This window comes from Dermacentor albipictus, chromosome 5 (assembly GCF_038994185.2).
Source record: "Dermacentor albipictus isolate Rhodes 1998 colony chromosome 5, USDA_Dalb.pri_finalv2, whole genome shotgun sequence".
NCBI lineage: Eukaryota > Metazoa > Arthropoda > Arachnida > Ixodida > Ixodidae > Dermacentor > Dermacentor albipictus.
In genome coordinates, this window is record NC_091825.1 from 90,669,663 (window position 1) to 90,692,474 (window position 22,812).

At 44.0% G+C, this 22,812-nt stretch overlaps 1 protein-coding gene across 2 annotated transcripts; it reads left to right on the plus strand.

The window, feature by feature from the left end:
• The first annotated feature begins 1,369 nt into the window (after nucleotides 1–1,369).
• Nucleotides 1,370–15,353, plus strand: LOC139059932 (procathepsin L-like). 2 transcript variants are annotated; one of them, XM_070538561.1, is made up of 8 exons: nucleotides 1,370–1,615; nucleotides 3,644–3,767; nucleotides 4,064–4,202; nucleotides 5,630–5,821; nucleotides 7,184–7,375; nucleotides 10,081–10,246; nucleotides 14,113–14,218; nucleotides 15,187–15,353. In XM_070538561.1, the coding sequence occupies exons 2-8, from the start codon at nucleotides 3,742–3,744 to the stop codon at nucleotides 15,284–15,286; spliced, it is 921 nt and encodes a 306-aa protein (XP_070394662.1). In that variant the 5' UTR covers nucleotides 1,370–1,615; nucleotides 3,644–3,741; the 3' UTR covers nucleotides 15,287–15,353. The 2 variants fall into 2 exon arrangements, with proteins under 2 accessions (XP_070394662.1, XP_070394661.1); XM_070538560.1 differs by having other exon boundaries at nucleotides 1,371–1,615; nucleotides 4,060–4,202.
• Nucleotides 15,354–22,812: the final 7,459 nt, after the last annotated feature.

The following is a 22,812-nucleotide window of genomic DNA, read 5'->3' on the forward strand; positions in this document are numbered from 1 at the left end:
ACGAGGTGCTTCGTTCCTTCGTGCCACTCTCTTCGTTCTCGTCTTTGTGTGTTTTTATAGTTTCAAGAGGCGAGTAAACCAACTAGCCCGTTTATCCCATGCTGTTACAAGCTTTCTGAAAACGAAGCTCATGCAAGTATCTCAGCGAAAACATTTATGGGTATGAGATGTACCCGAAATCCTACTTTTTTGTGTCTCCTCAACTTATGACAAAACGCGAACTCACCTATGTCGCCATTTGCCGACGTGATCGCTACGAGCAGGCATCCTCGAGCGATCGCTTACGGGGGACACGATCACTTACGCGCACTTTCGCGTCTTGGCATCGGGCGCACTGGAGGCGGTTTGTTGCGCTGTGCAAAGTGAAGCGCCCAGTGCGGGTCCTGTCCCGAGCCACTCGAAGCCCTGCAAAAGCTATCGCATTCCTGAATTCAGCTATGTACTTTCAAGCCGACAACGCACATATCGGCCTTCTACTCCGAGCGCGCACCGGCCTCGTTGGCTGCTGTCATGCTGGTAGCATGTTTACGTTTATCCCGCGGTCAGCTGTCCCGGCGTTCGATCCTGTATATATAGTTACGATTTTCGGTAAACACTTCCAGCAGCGAGAAAGCGTTTGGCCTTTTCTTCCAACCTCTGTCTTCCTTTTCACTTTGCCAACAAGTGAAACTGTGAGTCATTCAAAAAAACGTCCTCGTATTGCATGGCGTCTTTAGGTCTCCGTTCTCCCGCGGACGTTGTTGGCGATACCCGAAAGAGCAATGTATCAATCACAGTTGTGTCCTCGATATTCTATCTGGAGCCAGAAGCTGGCCTGGGACACGTAATCTAGGACATATTTTCTGGACTTCCTGAAAACTGTTTGTGTGTGTGCCTGTGTGTGTATGTGTCGTGCTTTTCACATATTTATGACGCCAGTTGCACATATCAGCAGTTTGTTTCCCTACGCATGTTCGACGCCAGTGCTGGTGCTTCGACGACCTCGTCATTGTTTTGACTATGCCGAGGCCACAGTTCATGATAACTAAAAGCATCGATGGTGGCTGTAGATAAGCTCCAGATTTAAAAGCACCCTGGTTTCTTCGAATTCCTAACGCAGTGATTAAAGCAGGGTTTCAATGCCCTATTCAGGGGCGGAGATTGACATTTTCCCCTACATACAACAAATTCGTATTAAAAATTCCTGGATCAGACAGGTCTCACATTCTTTAGAATCACGTTATCCGAGGAGAACGCGCAATATGGCGCATGATAAGGAAAATCGGGCACGCCATATTTACAGACGCTCCAGCTCGACATAGAGTGTAAACAGAATTGCTTATCGCCTTGGGTAAACAGGTGAACTGCAGTTTTGCCACTTTTGTGCGTCCGCACGCGGAAGCCGCACAGAAGCACTCGCGGAAGCACTTCGAAAAGGAGCTGGAAACAATGGGCGCTGTGCAAGATTAGGAACCTCAACGCGTCTTCTCCTCCTCCTCTCGTAAAAGAGATCCTGACGTGTTACGCCCCCACGGAAGTCAGGTAAGACATTCGTGGCAGGAGCTGGCCGCCTTTAAAAGAGGGAACACTTGCTCCAAGCAGCATTTCAAGACGTCGTCGAACCACTCATTGACAGGTACGTATACGGTTCCACAGTACTCTCATCATACGAATAGATAATCCTGTAAGGGAGCATTTTAGAGACAGCATCATGTTTAATGGTGAACTATTTCGCGCGCTGCTCGGCCTGGAACAATCATCCACGTAGATTTCTTATTACGAATAACTTTTGGCTCGTTCCAGGCACACGGCATTAGCAAAATTTTTCATGCCATAATTTTGCAATTTTTCAAAAAAATAAAGAGAACTTGCTGATGTGTCCGATAGTGGGGCTGAAGTGCCATTTGCCACCACAGCAGCCCGAGGCCCTAACCAATAGGTCAATATCGCACGTCCTTTTTCTTAGTCTTTATTAGAGTTAGAAAGCACCGTGAATAAGTAACATCACTTGATAAACGTAGCAAATGATAAACAGACGCAATGAAGCAGTAATTCAATCGCTAGCTATACATGCTAAAGTAACATTGACAGTGTCAGGCACTATGACACGCACTGAAGAACTAGCATAAAACGAGCTGTTTATATTTTGAAGTAGTTCTTTGAAAGTATGTCATTCCCACTAGAAGATTCCGCAAAGATAGCCCATCTACGATGGGCCTCAATTGCACCTGCACTTCTCTCTTGCCAACACCAACTAGCTCTGGCATATGCATCACGTCGGATCACGTGCTGTCGTTCATGCTGGCTTTCCTGTGCGTCCGCACAGCAACAAGTTGATTTTAAAAGCGAGAGTGCGCCGGACTCTTCACATTATTCGTCAGTGGCAGCCAGTGCTAAAAGATGCCATGTTATACTGAACCACCTCCTACCCCCCCCCCCCTCTTTCGGAATCGGTTCACGTGCCCCAGTACTTTACTCTTAGCAGCTACTTAAGCTACGTAGATGCTGTGCGACGTTGTACTGTCTTCGGTATCTGCCCAGGTCATAGGCCATCAATTTGAAACGCTTGTTTTTCGTAGTACAACAAATTGGTCAATATGCCGTCGCCGTCATACTACTATCGCCGTTCGCGTCAGTGTCATCTTGCTACTCCTGTCGCACACAATTGTTCACCTTACAGATCCACGTTTGGCCGTCTGGTAAAACCTTGCGCGATTCCAAACCATCTTGGATAGCCAGCTATGGGCAAAATGCATTCATACAACATCAATTCCCATTGCGTACGAAATTTCCACGATATGTACTCTTGCGTTATACTGTCGTAAAACCTGCATTGAGACTTTTTTCATTTGAAGTCCCTCGCCGCTCCCCCCCCCCCCCCCTCCAGTTTTATTTGTATCCTGTTTAGCTTTTGTAGACATGAAGAGAAAGCACACGATTGGCTATCACGAGATACAATATGACTCATTTATCCATATAATGAGCAACTAAAAAGGGGTAGGTCGTGCTACCAACCACCACAACAGCCGGTGTACTTATGATGATCTCAAGAAGGATAACAACAACAAAAAACTTAATGACGAGTGGCCACTTAATGGCGCACGCACTTATGAATTGTTGAATCTTTATTGTATGCCCGCAAAATTCGCCTCTAAATAACTTCGCCTTGGTATACAGTAATCTTATCGCACCACACGTTTCATAATAAAGTCTTTCAGGACAAGTCCTGACAACTTAACTGATTTAGTTGTGGTTCCAGACATTGCTTAAAATTTATTGCTTGAGTTCTCCATGCAGCCTCTACAGTCGATGCATGAACGATAAAAATAAGATGAATACGAGAGATCGAATTCGTGGTTCTTTACAGAATTTATTTGGGGGGCGAAAAGCTTGGTTTATTAACAGAATAAATAGAATTGTTTATGTTAACCAGTTTTCAGTCGCATTTCTTTTAGTCGATCACACAGCTCTTCATTTTCAGACGATAGTAGGAGCATGCTTAATATACGAGCATGCAAGAATACGAATTTGATCTCGTGCCAGAGCAGATCATTTTGCAAAGTATCGCTGTATCGCAATACGCGAACATGCGAATAATAGCATTGCTTTGTTTTACATTACGAGCCACGTACTACCTCGATAATGGCAACCTCATCTCCTGCAGGGGCTTTTTCCATCAGCCATGATTCTGCACATGCTCCTGCTGTCCACGGCGCTTGCTGTGGCATTCGCTGTGACAGCGGAACAAGTAATCCGATCAGAATGGCAAGCGTTCAAGACAAAGCACGGTGAGTGTCTTGTAGTTTACTTCCCTTTGATTTTCTTAAGATATCAGTCGACATTGTTATGAACCGAAAATTGTGGAGCAAGTGAGCTTGGAATAAGTATTATAACGTTCGTCTGAGAACTGCATCAGACAGTGTGTGTAGCGAACGATTGTAAAGGTACTTTCAGGCCTGACCAGTACAATAATAAAGCCTTTAATGCAACTTCTTTTTTTCCCTTTAATTAAATATGCTCATTGCATGGAATGACATTAAAATTCGTAGATAAGCGAAAATGTATTACTTTTCCCACTAGGTAGAAACTACACATCTGCCCATGAAGAAATTCTGAGATTGAAGATATTCACAGAAAACAGTCTGTTCATCGCACGACACAATGAGAAATACGTGAAAGGCCTCGTGTCGTACAGCCTCGGCATGAACCAGTTCGGCGACATGGTGAGTACGATGAAAGTGCGCAGATTCCTTTTGCAATGTTGCGTCCGTGTTGCATGGGGTCTTTAATGTGTCACTTGCTCATCTTGACATAGGGCAAACGGTCTGATAAGTAATGCTATAGGGGACAGAACTAACAAAGCAGTATACTTTGCTTTTGCATGAAATATTTTATAATTTACGTGGACTTTTGAACGGCCCTTAGCCCTTTGGAGCACTATTTACTTTCTACTACTTCTACATTCACTTGGAGCGAGGCTGCGTAAATATATACTTATGTTTGTATATTTATGGTGCACATACTTACAGTTTATGTGAGATAGAAAACAGTCTCAAATTACGTTCACCAAACTTATCCGCGAACTTTTTCTACTTATTATGGCTTCATGGTAGGTAGCTCTAAAACACTGGAGAAAGAGAAAGAATCATTAGGCACTCACTGCCAACGAAAACTTTTATAGCGTTATGCTGGCATCCACACTTCTATCGTGTACCAAAGAAAACGAAGGCTGCCACATATCGATTAAAAACTAAAAACGATGCACCTGTGTAATGTAGCTGGAAGGCCATCTCTCGGAATATAACCAATAAATGCATCCAATGTTTTCAAAAGATGCGATGTGAAATATACCGCTATACCGTTTAAACGAAGAGATATGCGTCGTTCAGTGTAGGACAGATCAATCTAACACCTGCGCTCTAGGAATCACTGCGAAGCTTGCGCAAACCTATAAACATGGAAAATTACCCAAGCACAAGCCTTGACCACCTTCTCCTGGCTTTTGTTTTCATCTGATGAATCTAACGCGAGAATAACTGTCAATTTGCACAGAAACAGTTCTAGAGACGCCGCTCGCCTAGAATGCCAAGCTTTCGGCCATTGGAGGTTTGGTGCAACGAGCGCTTACATGCGTGAAAGTAGCGTAACAATGTCATAAGACGTGTTTAACAAACGCCCAACGGAAAGCGGTTATTCGAAAAATGCAGAATGGGCGAGGTAAAAACCCTGTCTGTAGGATACGTGTAGCGCTCATCGCTCCCTTAGACGAAACGTAGCAAATCCAGGGTGTTGGTGAAGCACTATGATTTTGAACCTCGCCGCCAGCGAAGGCTGCGTGCCATAAGTACAATGTACTAGTTATGCCACACCACAATAAGGAAGACAGTGGCCTTTAGACGTTTATGATACACTACGGCATCAACACGCATGCTATAGGCCTTAGTGCGAACAATCACAGTCTATTTAAAATGAAACAGAGGCTGGTCATTCACTGCGTAGCAGTGTCGCTATAAAGACCGCATAGTGATGTCCCGAATTCAGTCAGGCTGATGATAACACTCATCATTGCTAGTAAAGCAGCACGGGGAAATCATTCTTATTGTGTTGTTTCGAATATTCGAATTTGCTTTGTCGCCCTTTTTTTGTGCAGCTTCACCACGAGTTCGTTCAGCTTACTAACTGCTACAAGCCTAGCGATGCCAGTTCAGGCTGGTCAACCTACTTGCCACCGGAAAATGTCGATGATGGCGATCTACCTCAATCAGTAGATTGGCGCAAGAAAGGTTACGTGACTCCTGTCAAGAATCAAGGACAATGTGGCTCTTGCTGGGCATTCAGTACGGTGAGAAAAATATCGACTTCTCGTGCACGCGTTAGCCCTGTTCACGTGGTTATGTGACGCATAGAGGGAGAGAGAGAGCGAAGAGAGCAAAACTAGCGAGGTCAACGAGGCGAGTGTCCGGTTTGCCACCCTGCGCTGGGGGTAAGGAAAAAAGTGGACTGAAGTGATCACCTTGGGTCATCCCAGATGTCTTCAATGCACATACCCATATTTGGGTCTTGACTTTGATGCGACGACAATGTAACGCACAGGATATTAGAGTACTAGCGAAGCCAAACAGACAGTATGCGCGTTCGTAAAACTATCTCCAACTTTTGCTGTTCACGCATATCTTACGTGCTTGGACTCAGTGAACGAAATGCGAAGCTCATTATTCGAGACGTCCGTGATTCCGTGCGCCATACCACGAAATTTTTTTAACAACCGTAGGTGTCACAGGGCTCCCTCTCCTAGTCGTTTTGAAATCCGCAAAGGTTGTCAGTGCCGGTCGCCAACATTCCAATGCGCTTCTAGAAGTTTACAAAGAAATGAATGTCCGCCGTTGCCCCGCGAAAATTCAAATTCAGGGCTCGCGGTGAGCCGGTGCAAGATCTTGCCTGTCAACCACTCCGGCAATCATAGCAAGAGAACATAATTTGACAGTAGAACACATTCGCTCCGCTAGGCTGCTTTGACTGGCAGATGCCACGTGCGTCTTATCTATAAGGCAACACTGAGGTGAAATGTCTTAGACGGGGTCACCGATAAGAAGCGAAAGGCAGGATAGCAAATAGAAGGGTAAAAAAAGAAAGAGGCAATGTGTCAACAAAGGCTACATCCGCAAACGAAGACGGCTCGGACTAGCTTCCTGTTTGCTTCTTGAAAGGAGATTGTTACAGTCCTTTTGAGGATGTTTGCTTTGATTGAACTCGCACCAAGCTGTGCGAGGCTTACTGTGCGTAATATTGAGCCAGCTATAGCGGTGCTGCTTGGCACCATGGCCAAAACTACAACTTACTTACTGGAGGCCGCCTCCGTCCACGGGACCAAGGTCACCTCCTGTGCATAAGCGAACGGGTGTAGCCAATCCCCGCTAATCATTCGAAATTTTGTAAATATAAAGTTGTGCTCGCTCTCTACTGACGTGGAAGCAAATCCAAGCATCCCATCATTTCGATGAGCGATGAAAAAAAAGAAAGAGAAAAATAAGAAAATATTTTCTTATTTACGAGCGTCCGTCTTATGTAGTTATGAATACAGTGGCTCTATTTTTTTCTTCTTACATGCGGCACCTTATTGTTAGCTGTGAAAATGAGATCGTTTTTCAGTTTAGGTTTGTTTGTGAGCTTCATTGGGTTACGTTTTTTTTTTACCGGTATCCAGACGGGATCACTAGAAGGTCAGCACTTCAAGAAGACGGGTAAGTTGGTCTCCCTAAGCGAGCAAAATCTCGTCGATTGTTCGAGAAATTACGGCAACAATGGCTGCAACGGTGGAAGCATGGAGAATGCCTTCACCTACATAAAAGCCAACGGCGGGATCGACACCGAGAAGAGCTACCCATACCATGGTCGCGTAAGTACGAATGGTATTGAATTAAACTAAAAGAAAAGGTGCGGAAACCCTCCTTCACAAATATGACCTGCTACGGGGTCAAGGGCACGCATCCTGTTCCATTCGTTGTGTGTGACCGGTGCCCGCAAATTTTGTGGCGTGTCACCCTCGTGACTTGCCACGTTAAATACATAGGCGGCTTCATCAGTCCATGCTGGCTTTGTGCTCGAAATTAGACTACAGTGGTGCTCTGAAAATATCGCGATAAATTGGTCAGCTGCAAACAGGCGCCAGTCGCTCAATTGCTATTTATGCACCGAATGAAAGATATAACCATAACAAAAACGGGAAGGTAATTCGCATACTTAATCTTCAAGTCTCCTCAATTCTACAAACAAGAGCGTGAGAAATGTGAGAATCCAAGGTACACTTTTCGGTGTCTTTCGCAGTCTTTAAGAAGCGTGGCCGACCTGAAATTGCAAACTAATTTACGCGCCGTTGTTTTAATCTGTTTGTCAAACGGAGCACTCAGCCCACAACCAAGCATACCTTAAATACGCGCTTTAAATTTATAATGCAACAGATGCTGTGGCCTCGTAGAGTGCGGATTTTCGCCCCTGTAATGCAGCTTCGGATGTTTTCGCCAAATTTCTCGACGGAGACGGCGTTAGATGAGATGCCGCTTCATCTATACAAAAACATAACCTCTCTGGACATAAATATATGAGCCAAGAAAGCTCAAGACACCGGGTTCCTGCGGAATCAACCTTTAAACAGCGCATTACATTCGACTAGCGCAAAGTGCAGTGCCAAAGTATATTAAGCACTCAATGCCGCTATCGTATTGTAGCAGAAAGCAGAAATGGCTTACCTGAAAAGCACTTGCAAAGAAACGAACTAAATGCAGTTAAGACATAAATTTGTGTCTCTAATTCAAAAGAGGGCTTAAAGTGGTTTAATACAATAAATTTAGCTTGAATCATGTCACAGTCATAAGATTGCATTTTAAATTGCGTACGTGATCAAGCTAGATTTCTTATACATCTCAAAGAAGGGCCATGCAGAAATAAGACTATCGGTTAGGGCTCTCGCTGCATCTACTTCCACATCCAAAATATAGTGTTAGCCTTAACTTAAAAATCAACTCAGTGAATACGACCAGAGCTTTTCTTGCGTATCCAGATTCACTTGCATTTGCATGCGTGGTCTAATTTAGGTTCAGAAACTTCCGTCTACGGCTACATCACGCTTAGAAACCGCCTAAGGAATGATTGCATGTCGCATTCTCATAAATATGGGAAACAGGTGTTGTGATTATGTTTATTTCTGTTTTGCTCACGTTTGCGTATACGCTGATAATGTACTTGCAATGCAAAGCGAAACGCGGACGTGCAAGGGAGAAACAGTACGAGCCGCGCTTCCGTCCACCATTTTGTTTTGCGCTGTAAGTTTATTGTGGATGACTCGGCGCCTAGCCCATATGTTTACCTTACTAATATTTATGCACTATTTGAATTTGCAAGCCCGCAAGACTCTGCATTCAACTGTATTCGCCAATGAAACACACAAGGACCATTTGGCCGAGCTAATGAGAAGGCAGCTGTAAAATACGGCAGCTGCATGTGGAGCATGCAAAATTTCTCGTATGAACTTAAACCCTACAGATAACAGAAATTATATGATTATTTCACACACTGCTAAATTGAAGAGCGCTATTTTTTGTCAACTAAAGCCATGCGCCGGCTATGGAGATCGAGTTATATATGCGAATCAAGATTATCTTTCGCGATCCTTACGGAATTTCGTATATATCTTCCAAAAGTGGCTTTAAAGAGAACCGAGTATCATAATGCAGCAAAGAAATACGAAGAAATAACCTTCGTAAGGTGAAGAAACCCGAACACCTACATTTGTTGGCACCACCAATGCACTGAATCTGGCGTTGTGTAGAAAGAAAAAAAATCGACAGCGTGTTATGCTTCTTTGACACGTGAAGGCGAAAGCCTGCTGCACACGTGGTATAATGCAGTAGGTTATACGATCGGAGGGATCCGACTTCTTGCAAGACATATCGAGCTCCAGTGTAAAGTAAACGCATTTCGCTGTAGGTCGACCTCCTCAAGGACACATGCGAGCACCTAATGTACTGCATAGATGCTCGTTGTTCTCTCTTTCTTTTCGTCTTCCTTTCGTTATTTCTTACTTTCTTTCGTTCGTTCAGTCGTTCATTCTTCGTACTTTTTTATTTGTTCTTTCTTTCCTTATTTCGTTGTTTCATTGTTTTGTTCTTTCGGGCTTTCTTCGTTCTTTCTTTCCTTTCTTCGTTCTTTTTGTCTTTCGTTTCTTCATGCATATTCAGCCATTGCGTAATTGCTTGCTTATGGGCGTATGAGTCATTCCTAATGATGATATTTTTTTGCATCGTATATTTTTTTGCATCACTGGGCTAGACGCCGCCTATTCGCGTATCTGCCATTGCTGCTGCTGATATTTTTTTTTTTACTCGTCTACTTTTTTGTATCACTGGACTAGATGCCACTTTTTCCGGATATGAGCAATTGCAACGAGCCACTTAAGACTTTCGCTTTAATATATACTTAGCGTATGCTGCGCAGTAGGAACAGCACTTAGCGTGTCAACATAACATATTTTTGTACCAGTTACGACGAGATGCGTACAATACACGGCATTGATTTGCCGCTGAAGGTGCATCGTTCTACGCCCAGGACGAGCAGTGCAAGTTCAAGAAAGCCGACGTTGGAGCCACGGTGACTGGAATGGTTCGCGTGAAGGAAGGCTCGGAAGAAGATTTGAAGAATGCCGTGGCAACAGTTGGACCAGTTTCCGTCGCCATTGATGCAAGCCACCGCTCGTTCCAATTTTACAGGACAGGTGAGTATTCATGAGAGACCGTGTTAGGTCATTAGTTGGCCGAAAACCACTCCCCCGCTGTCGCCGAAGTTGGCCACCCAGCGAGATGAATAATAGCGAAAGAATAGAATTGAACGAAAAGAAGGCCTAATTAACACGATCCCAGGCTTCTTACGTTGTAAAAGATAACCGTAATTGCTTTCATGTTACATCCGTTTCATCTCTCTCACCAAAAAAGAAAGACACGTTTATACTGCGATGACAAGCAGTGGCCTGGCAAATGCTCGATATCTGAACATTGGTCGCTGTGCTGGATATTAGCTTGTATTTCTGATTAAACACATGGGTAGCCGACCACTATCATAAGAGTATTTCGAGCGCCTGACCTGGCGCAAACGGCACATTCATGATCAAAAAAGCCGCTTCGTTCGTTGAGGAGACACTTCATAAATTCTGCCGCAATGTCAATGATGATGATTCTGTTGATTACATTGAAGGCAGCCACAATTACGTGCACTGGCATCACTCACTTTTTTTCTGTTCTTCTTGATCACTCCTTTCCTGCCCAGCACCACTTTCACAAGAGTATAGAGTAGCAAGCACAATAGTGGCCTGCTGGCAGTGAAAGCTGAGACCAACCGCTCTGCGTTCTGCTGCCGAAACAACAGTTAATAGCTAGAAAATCTGGTTTTCGGTGTCCATCGGTACGTCCTCGTCGCCGCACTGTGATCGTGTTGTATTGACTTAACTGGAATCACTCATCACCACTTTCGCCTCTCCAAAGTCCTTCCGGCGGCAGATCGCTATCCTCTAAATAAAGATGTGCTCAGTCACTGCCTTCTACCGGTACTAACGCGTGCGGCAGAAGCTCGGAGGCTAACAAAAGGGGCTTGAAAAGAAATTCAGTACCGTGCAAGGAATTATCGAACGAAAACTGCTCGGCTTAATGTCACGAGGCAGGAAGATAGTGGTGCGGATTAGAGAGCAAACAGGAGTAGCAGACATTCTAGTTGACATTAATAGGAAAGAATATAGCTGGGCAAGTCATGTCATGCGTAGGGTGGATAACTGGTGGTCTATTATAATTATGCAGTGGCTGCCAAGAGAAGGGAAGCGCAGTCATGGATGGCAGACAACTGGTTTGTGTGATAAAATTATGTAATTTGTAGGCATAGCGCGCAGTCAGCTAGCGCTAGACAGTGTATACTTCGAGACCGCTGACGTGTTCATCCTGCAGTAGACATAAAGATGATGACGATGACCCTGATGGTGCTGCTGCTGCTGATGATGATGTGTTGAAAGATTAAGCGTTAGCCCCACCATCACCACAAGCTGTTAATAGAGCTCAATAGAACGGAAAGTTGGGCAAGTTGGCAGTGGTTGATCGCTACGAGGAGCGTGAACAACTAGGGAAAATAAAGAATTCACACAGAACGAGCGCTAAACTTCATTTATGAAAATGAATCCGTTAAGTATTTACGGTAAATATGTAAGCCAAATTGTAACACGCAATCAGAAAGACCGCCCAGGTTAAAAAAATAACACCAGAACAAACAAACAAACAAACAACATACAAACAAACGGCGGGAATACCACTGAAGTAAAAAAAAAAGTTATGGAATTTCTGACCATGATACCTTAAGTAAAAAGTTAACCATATAAAAAAATGCCCGCCTGCGCAATTCCTTTCGAAATGAGTTATTTTTGTACTTGAAGCGTGAAGGTAATGATTCGCTGACGCACGTGGACCCTCTTCTCTTTATTTGGTACTGTGCAACCAGCATGTGTACATGGTCGGCTTATTCATTGCGGTGTTTTCTATTCGTCGGTCGTCAACGTGCGCTGTTGTTCAATGTAAAATACTAGAAATGCTAGGCGCTGTAGGGATTTCTTCACTCTTGATCACCCTTTCTTTTTTCCTTTTGTCTTTCTGGTCGCCTATAAAGCGTCTAATTTCGAATAAGATTTTGCTGCTTCTATAGCACATACTGTAATCGATGTGTTTGGGGCGTTGAGCTTTTGTGCCTTTCGCTACGTGAAAACGCGGGTGCCATGATCACCACCGAAAAAAAAAGAAAAAAGTTTGGCGGAGGTCAGTTGCATTGAGTCACCGCCAGATCCACGTGAGCCACTGACAATTGATGGTATCCTTGCTGATACAGCTACTCAAATATTCATAAGTATTGTCCAGAAACGCTATCGGTGTTATTGTTTCGTCCCGACAATGCCTGTCCTTATTGTCGTACATAATAAATTACTCAACGGCCCCTAGCTGCGCACTATCCAAGTACGCATGTTGTGTATTGTTTGACGCGTATGCGTGCGTGCGTGCGTGCGTGCGTGCGTGCGTGCGCGTGCGTGCGTGCGCGTGCGTGCGTGCGTGTGTGTGTGTGTGTGTGTGTGTGTGTGTGTGTGTGTGTGTGTGTGTGTGTGTGTGTGTGTGTTTAAAGAGAGAAGAAGAAAAGAAGGGGAACCTAAGGGCTCGATTTTCCCAATCACGACCACATAAAGCCAACCAACAATGACGCCAAGCAAAGCATGGGGAAAGTTATTTCTGGTGTTTAAATTGGTGTGTAGTTAACAATGAAGAAGACGGGAAATGATAGTGGACTAAAGGATGACTTGTCACCGGTGGAAGTCTAACCCACAACCTCCGCTTTACGCGTTCGTTACACTATCAATTGTGCTATGGCCACGGCTATCAATTCGTCCACTAAATTGGGTATTTATATTTACTATAGCAAGCTCTAGGAGTGTTAGCCAGTGCCACTCAGAGTCAAAGTGGGTGAATGTGGAACATCCTTTCTTTGCTCGATGGCGTCACGTAACAGGTGAGCATTTGATAACCGTTGTGCATGTCACTTTGGCTCTTAGTGGCACTGACTACCGCTCCTAGGGCTATATCTAGCAAACATAAGTACTAAGTTAGAGGATGAATTGATAGTCATGGCCGTATATAGCCCAATTCATAATGCAACGCACGCGTAATGCGGTGGTTAAAATAGTTATTTTGCCCGATGCGGCCCTTGGCTTCATTGTCCGTTGGCTCTATGTGGTCATTATGTACAGTATATATATATATATATATATATATATATATATATATATATATATATATATATATATATATATATAGATATATATATATATATATATATATATATATATATAGCTGTACGTGCGTATGTCTGTTTGGCAACACATCAATGAACAATAACGGGTGCAGCCATAGGACAGTTGTGCGCTAATGACGCTCATTGAGCAATGAGTGGAAAATTTATCGAGCAATGTTATGCCCAAAAAGATCGCGCCTTTCAGACCTCACTTTTTCTTGCACGCTAATACAACGAGAGTCCTCTGTTTTGTTCACATATCGCGCCTGAAAACTAACCAAATCAAGCCATTTCGCCATTATCAACCTGACGGGTCTCATTTCATACCTATGTCATCTGCTCTTTGTAAACTTTGTTGTCGTGATACGCTCTCGTTACTAGGAAGTATACACTATCATGAATAGCACAGCACAGCAGAGACAACAACATGACAGCACTCATTTATTTATTTGTCACTGAATGCATGAATAATAATAATATTTGGGGTTTTACGTGCCAAAACCACTTTCTGATTATGAGGCACGCCGTAGTGGAGGACTCCGGAAATTTTGACCACCTGGGGTTTTTTAACGTGCACCTAAATCTAAGCACACGGGTGTTTTCGCATTTCGCCCCCATCGAAATGCGGCCGCCGTGGCCGGGATTCGATCCCGCGACCTCGTGCTCAGCAGCCCAACACCATAGCCACTGAGCAACCACGGCGGGTTGAATGCATGACGGCAGTAGCCATTTGGCTTCCAAAAATGTCTGACGAACACTCTTCATCCAATGCAGGTGTCTACGACGAGCATGCATGCAGCAGCAAAAAACTAGACCATGGCGTCCTTGCAGTCGGCTACGGAGTTCTAAACGGAACCAAGTACTGGCTTGTCAAAAACAGGTACAATGCTGCTCCCAACTTTTGACATTCTTTTTATTCTGAACAACAACAATGTTTTGTTTTATCGCGGCGGCGTTAATGAAGCCAAGATAGAAGCCATAAAGAACCAGGACATTCCCCGACTCTCAAGTGATCTTTTTAATATAAAGTTACGAGAATATATATAGGTGAACTATAAAGCCTGGCCGAAAAACATAAGGACATCGCTACTGTTACCCTCTGTTTTCGCTTCCGTCCGTCTTCCACCACAATGTCAGCCAGTTTTCCATTCGGAATCAACGAAGGTTCCGGTGGTGGGTTGCAAATGTGCTCGGAGACTCCTACACGCAGATAGACTTATGTAAATAAGAACTACAAGTCTAAGCCAACATTGATCTGTAGACATCTTGAACCATTTATTACCATTCACGTTACTGCGTTGATAAATATTTTTCTCTCTTGAAGAGGCAGGAAATACAACCTAATAATTACCTACGTAAGCAAGTAAAGCGTCCCGAAAGTGACAACTGGTGCTTGTTGGTGATCTATTATGAACAGTAGACTTAGCATGTTGTGGGTTATGGCAGAAGATAACGGCACAGGACACATTGCAGGGCGCTCACTCACAGCAGCTTAATTTAAAGCTCAGGATATTTTTTCGTCTCAGGCAAAGGGTTGATTGTGCATGCATGGTAAGAAGAAACATGCCAAGATTGCTTGTATTAGTTCTGTTTACAGAAAATAAAACTCTTCTTTTTGTCAAAGTTCAAAATAAATTGACCGCATTTCCTTGCCAGAATGCACATCAAGAAAAATTAGCTTTCCCCAATGCAGCAGCCAAATTGAATCCTAAATCAAGAAGAATCTTCTTTCTTCTCAAGGACAAAGGGCTGTCTCAAGATCCTGTACTAACATTTGCCGTGATTTCCCAGTGCACTAGTATGAAGTCGATTTACCATGGCTGACTCTTTTATTTCCTTGCATTACAGCTGGGCCGAAGAGTGGGGAGCAAAGGGGTACATTTACATGTCACGTGACAAGAACAACCAGTGCGGCATTGCCACGGACGCTACATATCCTCTTGTTTAGACATATATCTTTTGTACAAAGTAAGAACGAAATACATAAACTGAAAATAAAATATTGTACTCTTCAATTAGTCTCGTTTTACACCCTTTATTATGAACGGAAGTCGTCAATCTACCGTCTGTCATGCCCACGAAGTTTATTAATCTGAGACATGACAACAAATAGCACTCGGAGAAACGTTTGCAGCATTTTTGAAGTTTTGTCAATGACGTAGCACCTTATCTAATTGTCATAAATTAGATAAGGTGTTCATAAATATTATAGCTCAACATGCACGCAGTGCAATATACTTAGCCTTGTGGCCGTATCATTGAGTTCATTACATCCAATATATCACGGTAACACATTCGCTTTCAGCGACCATTGAAACCAGAGACCCTAGTAGTGTGCGTACCCAAGTGGCTCCCTTCCACGATCTTGCGGAAAGGAGACAATGGAACTTGTGAATTTCAGTTATCTCTGAGTTCGATTGTCCTTGAAAGTGCGCGTGTGACTGCGGTGCCCTAAACATGGAAATAATTCTAATTTGCATTTAATGCAAATGTAGCTGTTCATGAGCAGCTTCCGTGAATGCGAATAAAATATTTTGTACGGGATGCCTATCGAAGACTCTAATATCATTGCGAAGTTGGACAAGCGTTACCCTTGCGGTCGATCACCATACAGACACCATTTATCAGCTTTTAAAAAGCTTTTTCCCTTCTAAATTTTGAACGTGCTATTGCAAGTGCTTCACGCATATTGGCGTCCTATAAGCGCTTCATTAGGCGCGTCGCGTAATGAACCGTGTTTCTACAGTAAATAAATACTTTTTCCACTAACTTTTTAAGGAAGCTTGAGCTTCCTGTATGACTCTCCTAAAGTAATATTCTTGGAGCGGTGCTCAAGCTCATGCGGGATACCGGGAGCAATTCTATAGGCTTCGGTTACCTCAATGTGAGATGGCTCGCATACAAAAGAATTCTCACACTGATTCCCTGGTGCGCAGTAATAACGCCTGGTAATCTACTTTATATTAGCGTACTGCCGGATTAAGGCATCTGTCATCTATTTTTCATTACCCTTGTTAATGAACAGATTCCTCCGTATAAACCTGCGCCAATGTGTCCTGCATTTCTGTTCCCTTGGCACCCATTGACTTGGTCTAAACGGATGACTGTTCGGCGAACTGTGCGACCTGTACGCCTCAAGTTCTCTCATTTCACCAGGAGATTTACTAGATCATAACCCTAACTAACTCATCGTGCAAATCATTATAGCAAGATACGGGACTCAGCTACGCCACTAACACTGTCGCCACTATTTACTTGACCCTAAACTTCCATTCGGGATATCACGCAACATGGGTAGGAAGAAAAAGTCGCACGAGCCCTCTAAATATACCTTGAAACTTTGCGTAGGCTTTACTCAGCACTATGGCTCAGCTATTCATCTCCCGTAACGCCCTAACTGCCAGAAATGCCCTGCGCCGGAGGCTATAGGCCAAGTATTCAGCTACTCACGCTCGCCGTATTTACGATAGCTACAATACCGCATCTCTTACACGTATCAACAACGGGCCACTTTCTGAAAGTCTGCTTTTGGGGTTCACTTTTGGATTCACCGCACCCAGTGCTTAGAAGGAAATGTTTTTGTCCAGTCGCCTTTTGCGTTAACCAGTCTGAGTGGGCCGTCTTGTCTTATCGCTTTGTTCGCCTCGTCGACATTTCTTGTTCACTTTACGGGTCACAGAGAAGGAGAAGCATACTTATTTACATGGCGGTCACCGTCGCGTACAGTAGGCGTCAATAATTTATATGGACCCCGAAGTATAAAGAGGTGTTGAGTTTCTCGGCAGTTTTTTGTTGGTAGCAAGGTAAATTGTACAACTGCATACATTGTTCCCATGTATTTGTGGAGCATGTAAAAATGCAAATATTTTATGTACGATAGTGTTGGCCGTAAGGCCGTTACAGAGTAAGTTTTAAAGCATCACACATACAAACTGGGTGTTACAACAACAAATTACATAAATGAAGTATCAGTCATGGAAAACGGGTAGAATAACAACTTGTACACTAGTATCACAATTCGGCAATCAATTTTCTAACTTCTAATTCATGAAAAACATTCGAATTCACAAAACAGACCATACGTCGTATATAAAAGTAGTTGGTAAAATGAAAGAAACATTTATAATATGTGCAAGAATAGAAGCAAACATAAACGTTCGGTTTTGTAATGAATTCATTATGCATTTTTCGAAAGCTTCAGTTGGGGTTGACTGCACGACCAATGATGGCCGGGCATTCTGGTGTTTTATAGTTCGAGGTAAGAATGAATTTCCATATTTATCGATACGTGGCTGTGGCATAATGAACATTGAGTCATGCCTTTTCCTAAGAGTTCGCTTTTTTGGGGGGGGACCTAAGTAAGCTGCAATGTCGATGTTAAAATGGTGCTTAGAAAACAAAAATAGGAATTTTAGTCTTACCACTAGGCGCCGCTGCGATAGACGTGGTAGTTGAAGCATGTTTAGCATCTTTTTTACCTAGTCGGGGGAGGAATATTTGGAAAAAATAAACTGTGCCACCTTTTGCACTCTTTCGAATTCGTTTATTAGGGCCACTTGGAACCATCCCATATAATGCTTGAGTACTATAACGTTGGCCTCACATAGGTTGTAAACGCGGTTGGTTTGACAGATTGAAGCGCAAGCTTCCACTTTCTGCGCAGAAACCAGATATTTTTTTCGGCAGAGCTTGTAATATTTGTGATATGCGTTTTCCAGGTTAGGTTCTTGGTGATAGCTATCCATAGGTATTTGAGTGTATCAACTGTAGCAAGCATACGGGAGTGTACAAAGTATTTGTGATTCAAGGCATTCTATACCTGCTACGATACCTCGAAGACCATTGTTTTTGGTTCTTTTATATTCATTTCCCAGTTTTCACACCGCATTTCAATGGCAGCAAGAGTGTCACTAAGAGATTTTTGATCAACGTCGTGAGCAATTTCCCGATAAAGTAAGCAGTCATCTGCGTACAAACGCACGTTGACCTTTTAACTAATATCGCAACTGATGTCATTAATCAATGCCAAAAATAAAACAGAACACAAAACGGACCCCTGCGGTGCACCTGAGCTCAAAGTTAAGGCAGTCGATTTTATGGCAATAATTTCTACATATTGCGTTCTACCGGACAGATATACGTGGATCAGTGCGACCAAATTACGAATAACTCCAACTTTTGCCAAGTTTATAATTACCAGAGAGTGAACAGCTGTGTCAAAGGCTTTAGAGAAGTCTAAGCAATGCGCATCAAATTGTTTCTTGTGATTCAAAGCGCCAGAAAACTCATAGATGGTTTCCATTAGGTGCGTGGTGGTAGAAAGGCGTTGCCGAAGCCCGTGTACATTTAAAAAGAAATTCCCGTGTTCAAAATAAGTGTATATGGATTTTTATATAATATGTTTGAGTAGCTTGCAGCAAACACAATTTATAGATATGGGACGATAATCATGCGCTTAATTCCGTTTGCTCTGTGAATTATTTTGCTTGTAAGTGTACTGCGTACACGTAATGGTTACTTTAAACGAAGAATTCGTGTAAAAAGGAAGGCTGACAATCGCTTCGACCGAAAAACTTTCGACATAACGTCGCTGAAACGTGCGACCCTCACGGCAACTAAACAACATCATGGGTGGGTGTGTGGAAACGAGTGCACCAACAGTATTCTTGCCTCTGAGTGTGTCTGTCGTGTAGCGATTACACGACGACTGTTGTGTTTTGTGCTTCAGTGCTACGAGCCAGTGCAACTGTCATGACATTATAATGCGGCGGTATGGATCGTGTCAGCGAGTCTCCTCGATCGTCTTCGGGCTGCCAGAGCGATCTAATCTCCCTGCACACCAACATCGAGCGTAGTGTGTGCGGGTGTGTGAATGCGGTTCAATGTTCTCGTGAACCATGTGACGTCACCACGTAAACTTGAATCCGACGCGCATTGTTGTGTTGATGCCTTTTCGCCTCCGTGCACCGCTAAAGCCCCTTAAGAATTAGAGGGCCCTTATACGAAACGCATGCAATTGGCCTAGCTATTACTGCACTGTGTTTTGCTGGCAATCCGTGTATCGCTTCTGGAGTTTTTCTTATGTTAATTTGCAGTTTTGTGTTTTTCATTAGTAAAATGGCATCGCCGATTACTGAAACGTCTTCGAATTCAAAGGAAACTTGGAAGGAACGAGCTCGCAGCTGTATGCAATGTACGTTGACATATTTTATTAAACTTTATTATTTGATGGCCAGTAACAGTGGCTACGCAGTATTTGTTTTTAAAAGCAGAGTAACGCAGGCACTTAGGAATATATTTATCCACATATGCAATGTACAAAATACGACTAGGATATGCAGAGTTGGAAATGACTTTTTGTACATATTGTAAAGCGCAGTAAACAACAACGCGCGCACAAACACAGGAAACTGTAAAGGCAGAATTCTCTGCTGAAATTTGTGATTATTTATCGCGCGTAACGCAATGCGGATATTTGTCAGGGAGTCAATGCGCTTCTGCCCCGCTATTTACTTGCATGCTAGGTCATACTGCACTTGCTAAATCAGCGGGCTAATATTGCACTAAAATCAATAATCTCCACAAATTTCGGCCGTCAACATTGATGCGCGCGAATGAAATGCTACGCAGCTCTGCACACACACGTGTATACTTTCTGCACACACACGTGCATCGTTCTACGATACTGTCCTCGCATACTCGTGCAGTTACCGACGGCTCAGTCTTTCCGTTCAATTCTATGCGACCACATTTATCGTCTGGTTAGGTTTTCTTCGCCGCACGGGATGCAAAATAACTTCTTGCCGTCCTCCATCGGATCTCGGCGCCAATCCGCACAGCAAAAAGGCATTTCGGTCCTTCGCATACTAGGTCATACTGAGCTATTTAGCGGGCTTATAACGAATTAAAATAAATAATATCCGCAAACTTTGGCCACCAACATTCACAGCTCCGTATCACAGCTCGACACACGCACGTGTATACTTTCTATTGCACCTTCATATTGCTTTACGTTACTTTCCTCGCATAGTTGTACAGTTACCGATGGTTAAGTCCTTCCGCCCCCCCCCCCCCCTCCCAATTCAGTGCAACCATACTCTTCTTCTCGTTAGGTTCTGGTTGCCGCGCGGGATGCAAAATAACTTCTTGCCATCCTCAGTCCTTTTTCGGCATACAACCACACAGCAACAAGGCATTTCGGCCCTCCCGGAATGAAATTATCGCAGCAACGTGCACTGTACTACAGGCGAAGCGCGCGCTCTGCGCCCGACGTTCAGGAACTTTCATGGCGGCAAAGGGGCGGAACAAGGTCACATGTGACCGCTCAGCCTATCGTTGGCGTCGTCAGCAGGATTAAAGCCTTTCTGTACTTTAAAATTATTGAGGGATTTTATCCGAAACTAGTACCTACGCCACGTGGCGTCGGCTCGGCGCCCCATAGAGCCTCTCCCCCCATATCTTGTGGAGAGGGCTTCCAAGGCGCATGGTAAAGGCCGAGCTGGTCTGCATTTGTAAGGCCTTTCTGTTTCCCTGTCGCCGGGTCCTTGAGCCGGCAGGTGTTGAGCGCAATGCAGGCAGAAGAGGGGCGAACTTGGCTGTTAATCCAGCGCCACAGTTAGAAGGTGAGCGTCTTAGCGGATTCCGAGCCATGTGAAGCAGTTTTGCGTACAACTCCAAGCTTTAAAGAAACCTGCATGTTCACTCAGGGGTTAATCATGTTCTATTTTCTATGCCATGCCCCCCAGGTGTTGGGAAAGTTGAACGAACTTCCGCTCACTGACTTTGCACATGAGAATACTATTGTTTATTATTCCGTTGTCATTAGATAGGTCCCGTATTATTTTCGACTCTGGCGTCGTCAAGTAGTAAGCCAGTCTCCACCTACTGCAGTAGTACTTGCAACAATTGGTTTTTGCGTTGTTACAACCGGAACTTTACTCTTAGTGAGGGGGGACACATCAAGCTAGTCAACAGCTGCTGCCATTTCAAAGCAAGTACAGTTTTTGTGATCTTGTATTTTAATAGGAAATCAGTCCTCTGTAAAACAGGGCTATGGAGATCCCCAGGAAACGATCGAACACTTGTTTATTGCATCAACTGGGATGTCGGCATGCCCGCTGTGATACATTATGGTCCATTTGAACCTTGCAATCTCAACACACAACGTCAGATTCTGCATGATGTGCATACTGAACATCTAAGCCACGGATGTATATTCAGAATGCACCTCAAATGAAGTAAAATCAATATCTGGCCGAAATTTATAAACAGCCCACACCAGTGCGAGACACTGCCGTTCCTGGACATTGTAGTTCTTTTCTGCTGCGCCGAGTGTTCTGCTGATAAATGACAGTGGCTGGAGTTGGCCTTTGACCTCCTGTAACAACACTGCCGCTATGCCAGTGCTACTGGTGTCTGTATGTATCATGACCGACATGTTCAGGCCGGGCAACACTAGAGCCATGTCTCCCGTCAACCTTACCTTCAAAGTCTCCAATGATGTCTGTTGCTTAGCACCCCAAACCCAATGGGCTCCTTGAAAAGAGCTGTGAGGGGCTTGGCCTTGTTGGAGAACCCGGGAATCAAGTTTCTATAGTACTGTGCCAAGCCCAAACATTTTGGAACTCCTTCACCCTTTTGGGGGAATGGAAATTTTGAAACTGCTCGCACTTTGTATGGATCCGGTTGACACATCAATGGTGAGATTTTGCCCCAGGAACTTCAATACCTGTTCGCAGAGTGCCACTTTAGGATTGTCAGACCTGTCGAGCAAATTCTGTACAATAACTCAGCAATATGTTGCAGGTAGTCCTCAAAGGTGCCCGAATAAATTAGTATATCATCAAGAAATGGCATACAGCAGTCATATTTTATGACTTCCAACACTTTGTCCATGAGAGAATGAAATGTTACCAGTCCGCCCACTGTGCCATTTGGCATTCGCTTAACTTAGAACACTCACCTATGGCACAGGAACGCAGTCTTTGGGACATCTTCCGGGGCAACTGTCACTCGAAAAAAATACTTGAACAATGTCAAGGCATGTGAACCATCTGGCATGGCCAAGCTGAGCAAGGACCAAGTCTGTGTGGGGCATTGTGTTAGCATTCAAGGGTATGTAAATCTACAGGGAAGGGATATCCACCCGTTTTCTTCAGCACTAACACAAGGACGCTGGCCCATGGACCGGAGCTGGGCTGAGTGAGATCTTGGTCCAGCAAATCCTAAATGCACCCATCATGAATTTTTTTCTTTTGACTTCAAAGCCACAAATGGAGGGTGGCTGCCATGGTGTGCACGGACGAGTCAATGAAGGCCAGGTCAGCTGCCATTCGTGAAATTCGCGGGGGTGCATAACACAGGCAATGCCACGTGCAGGTCATGATAGGGCTGGCTGGCTTTGGCATTTCTTGCAGGTTTCCGAAGGTCATGCTGGCTGTCAAGTTTTTCAAGGTTGGATGTATTTTTCTTCGT